Source organism: Oryx dammah, unplaced genomic scaffold, assembly GCF_014754425.2.
Source record: "Oryx dammah isolate SB20612 unplaced genomic scaffold, SCBI_Odam_1.1 HiC_scaffold_11086, whole genome shotgun sequence".
NCBI classification, from domain to species: domain Eukaryota; kingdom Metazoa; phylum Chordata; class Mammalia; order Artiodactyla; family Bovidae; genus Oryx; species Oryx dammah.
Genome location: NW_024080480.1, coordinates 22,736 through 27,003, shown reverse-complemented (window position 1 = coordinate 27,003; position 4,268 = coordinate 22,736). Strand labels below are relative to the sequence as shown.

At 51.3% G+C, this 4,268-nt stretch overlaps 1 protein-coding gene across 1 annotated transcript; it reads right to left on the bottom strand.

The window, feature by feature from the left end:
- Positions 1 to 347: 347 nt before the first annotated feature.
- LOC120860554 (CMRF35-like molecule 5) lies at positions 348 to 3,889 on the bottom strand. The gene is made up of 2 exons (XM_040236368.1): positions 3,742 to 3,889; positions 348 to 1,141 (listed from the first exon to the last, which is right to left on the bottom strand). The coding sequence occupies exons 1-2, from the start codon at positions 3,794 to 3,796 to the stop codon at positions 348 to 350; spliced, it is 849 nt and encodes a 282-aa protein (XP_040092302.1). The 5' UTR covers positions 3,797 to 3,889.
- Positions 3,890 to 4,268: the final 379 nt, after the last annotated feature.

Below are 4,268 nucleotides of genomic sequence, written 5' to 3'. Positions count from 1 at the left end.
TGAGATGAACCTGGTCTGCTTTGCAAGTATAATGAGCCTCACAGGTTCAGGGTGTATGTGCAGGGAGCTATTGACTGTGTGCCCACCCCTCTCTGCCAGAGGTGCCCCGTGAGCTGGTGTTGCCCGGTCCGAGGGTCAGCAGAAGCAGAGCCCAACAGACAAAATCAGTCAAACCAAGGTGCCTCTGTTAACATGCCCAGGGGTGTTTGCCTTCTAGATGGATTGAGGAAGAGAGTGTCATTCAACGCAAACATATAAATGGCTTCTGACAGGGTTTCATGCATCAGAAATTCACTTCTGACTGTTGAGCCCTGTCCAGCCCCCGACATTAAGCACGGCAACCCTCACTAGGCTGGGACTTCCCCCTGAGATGGAGTATGGAACACATAGCGGGCATTGCAGTTCTGAAGACTCAACCCCGAATTCCAGAAAGAGCAAGAACACCCCCAGCAGAGCAGGGGTCCCAGGAAAGCACTGGCAGGAATCGGGGTCTCCAGGTCCCACAGAGGAGGGCCCCTTGGCCCACAGACTGACACGGGGACCACCACCTTCATCCTCTTGGGAGCAGGCTCAGGCACTGACTGTGCGCAGGGAAACAGGGTGCTGGGAAAGCCTGATCCCACCCGGAGGCGGCCCTGGAGCCAGGAAAGCGTCGAGGGGAAGCCCGGCTGCTCCCAGCCCAGGTGGTCAGCGGGGGCTCTGTGAGCCCTCAGGACTCCCCCACCCCTGGGACATTCCCTCTGAGGGCCAGTTGGGTCCCTGGACAGAGCAGGCCCTGAAGAGACACGTTCACACACACTCATAGGCTTACCTGGGTCAATGGTCACGTCAACGTGGTCCGCCAGGTCACTTCCAACTCTCTCAATCCCACACCTGTAAGTGTCTGAATCGTCTAGCCTGAGCTTCTCCATGGTCACGGTGAACGAGCGGTCTTTCCAGTTGTCCTTGATGGACACACGGCCCTTCTTCACCTCCTTCTCTGATCCAGTGGTTTTAACAACGAAGCGACAGCTGCTCCAGTCAGCCCCCCGGCACCACCACTTCACGTAAGTCTCATACCCAGGGTTGTATCGACACCGCACAGTCAGTGAGTCCTGCTCCACACCTCTCACTGCTCCGGGACCTGAGATGGCAGATGAGCCTGGAAACACAAATCCATGTACGTGTCACCTCCCGTCCTAGGGGCAGGGCCACAGCCTCCTGCATTGTGAATAGTTCAACCAGACCCAAGGGCCTCCTGAGCTGAGTAACAGTCAAGGAAGGGATACGCCTTCCGTAAGACGGACCTTTTGCCCTTCAAAATTCTAATCAAAGTCACCAGGAAAATCCCATAAAAGCACAACTGCAGATCTCGAAGAAACCCAAACACTGACGCAGAGCAAGAGCAGTTTCCTGTAATTAACGCCTCTTCCCCTGTCTGCGGCCAGTAAGTCTTTCCTTTTCCAGTCATGTCCATTTGCAGCCATCCCTGTGTTATTCTGCTCTGATGGGGAGGAAAGACCAGAGGACCCGTTTCCACAGAAGATGACTCTGCACTGACGACCTCAGGAGGTCCAGCTGAAACACCCCCTTAACATGTCTGTGGGGAGGCTGTTCCTACTGGTTATGACGTAGTAAACCGGTAAGCTGTAGTAAACTGGGGATGGTGTAGTAAATGTACTGGAAGGGGCCTCCTTGAAGCTGACCAAAACAGTGGTTGCTACTGGGCTTCCATGTGCTATGGACTCCATACAGGACACATCCCATTATGTTCACTGAATTGTAAATTCCACTCCCAAATTCCTGGGAGAAGTGCTTTTGTAAGATAAGAGCGAGGACAAGACAGCACTCACTTAGTCATTATCTTCAGTCTAGGTCCATCTAGTCAAAGGTATGTTTTTCCACTAATTGTGTACGGATGTGAGAGTTGGACCATAAAGAAAGTTCAGTGCTGAAAAGTTGATACTTTTGAACTGTGGTGCTGAAGAAGACTCTTGAGAGTCCCTTGGACTGCAAGGAGATCCAACCATTCCATCCTAAAAGAAGTCAGTCCTGAATATTCATTGGAAGGACTGATACTGAAGCTGAAACTTCAACACTTTGGCCATCTGATGCAAAGAACTGACTCATTGGAAAAGACCCTGATGCTGGGAAAGATTGAAGGTGGGAGGAGAATGGGATGACAGAGGATGAGATGGTTGGATGGCATCACTGACTCAATGGACCCGAGTTTGAGTAAACTCCAGGAGCTGGTGATGGACAGGGAGGCCTGGCGTGTTGCAGTCCATGGGGTCACAACAAATCGGACAGGACTGAGAGACTGAACTGAACTGAACTGAAACTTGCATAAAGGTACTCAGAGCCTTGGAAATCACTTAAATCAGACCTCCATTAAAAATTATTTAAATTTACTCAAGTCAGTGCAAACCTGGAGCTTCCCAGTGGCTCAGGGCTAAAGAATCTGCCTGCAATTCAGGAGCCACAGGAGACAAATTCCATCCCTGGGTCAGGAAGATCCCCTGGAGGAGGGCTTGGAAACCCACTCCAGTATTCTTGCCTGGAGAATTCAAGGGACAGAAGAGGCTGGCGGACTACAGTCTATGGAGTCACGAAGAGTCGGACACGACTTAGCAACTTAGCATGCATGCATGCCAATGTAAACACATTCACAGAAACTCTGAGCACTTTACTTTAGAGTCAATAAGCATTCAGTGCGATTGTTCAGCATGAGTGTGAGATGCAACCAGAAGCATGTGCAACACGATCTAACAACTTCAAACAACACATTTTTTGAAAGCACATAGAGAACAGTTACAAAAATTGACCATTAAAGAGACTGCCGCAAAATAGATGACTGAAATTTTCCAAGGACTGAAGTCATTGAGAATGTTCTCTGAATATAACTCAACTAAGCTAGAAATTAACAATAAAACAGAAGTTAACATTTCCACATGCTTAGAAAATGTCTAAAGAGCAAAATAAAATGGAAGCGTTATCGCTAAGTCAAGTCTGACTCTTTGCCACCCCATGGTCTGTCATGGAATTCTCTAGGCAAGAATATTGGAGTAGGTTGCCATTCCTTTCTCCAGGGGATCTTCCTGTCCCAAGGGTTGAACCAGGATATCCTGCCTTACAGGTGGATTTTTTACCATCTGAGCTACCAGGGATGCCCCAAATCAACAAAACAGTGAGGGAAAAAATTACAATAAAAACTTTAAGGACTTCCCCAATGGTGCAATGCAGGGGCACGGGTTCCACCCCGGTCCAGGAAGATTCCCCATTCCATGGGTGGGGTGGGCAACTCCACGCCGGCACCAGGGCCGTGGAGCCTGCACCCCTGGCGCCTGTGCTCTGGGACCAGAGAAGCCTCTGCTATGAGAAGCCAGCGCTCCGCACGTGGAGGAAGAGCTGAGCACCCCCACGACCCAGCGCGGCCAGAAATGGAGCTTTAACAAGCTCTTCGGGAGTGGATTCCTTCATCACCCCCATTTCCTTTCATTCATCTGTGTGTTTAGAATGGCCGAGGCTGAAAAACACTGTCCTACAGGAGGGTGGGGGGACACTTTGGTTTGGTTTGGTTCCTTGTTTCCCAGCACCTAACATAGAAGCTGTGAGGTGATAGTAAATGTGATATTTGATTAACAAATAAGTGTCTGGATGAATGAATGGACCCTGCCGTGTTCCCTGCCATGTTCCCCCAGGACAAACCCTCAGGATCTCCTGCCTCAGTCACTCCAGGGTCAGAAGCCCCACCCCACTCACCTGGGATGATGAGAAGGAACAGAGCCGGGAGCAGACAGGTGGTCCTGCCTCCCATCCTCAGAGCTAACAAGCTCTCAGTCCCTTCAAGGAACCAGAGCCAAGGTCAGAAGTAGACACGTCAGATGTCCCTCAAGCCTCGAGAGGTTTCCTGAATCTCCTTTGCACTTGTCTCTGGTTCACTTCCCACTGTCAGCACCTACTTCTGCATTTTACAGATTAGGAGAAAGGGGTGTCACTCATTCAGAGGATGAATTGCAGCACGTGATGAGAGCTGTGTCCAGACCTCTGTGCCTCTGGGGAGAACAAGTGGCCCAGGTCCAGGCGGGTGTGCCCACAAGGAGCTGAGACATCACTGCTGGCGGGGAGAGGGCAGAGCTGGTGGTGGGTGAGGAGAGAGTAGCCCCAGAGCAGGGGGTTGGAGGCAGGAATGGACTCAACTGGGTCTGCACTTGGGGAGAAGGCGGAGCTCAGGGCTCAGGTGCAGCCTCGCTGCAGAAACAGCCCCACCCTCCCCTCCCTGCAGGCAG

Bases quoted from the DNA above. Each gene is read 5' to 3' on its own strand.
- LOC120860554 (XM_040236368.1), bottom strand. From the start codon at position 3,796: ATGGGAGGCAGGACCACCTGTCTGCTCCCGGCTCTGTTCCTTCTCATC. The intron at 1,142-3,741 runs GTGAGTGGGGTG...TTGTGTTTCCAG, and splicing joins GTTCCTTCTCATCATCCCAG to GCTCATCTGCCATCTCAGGT.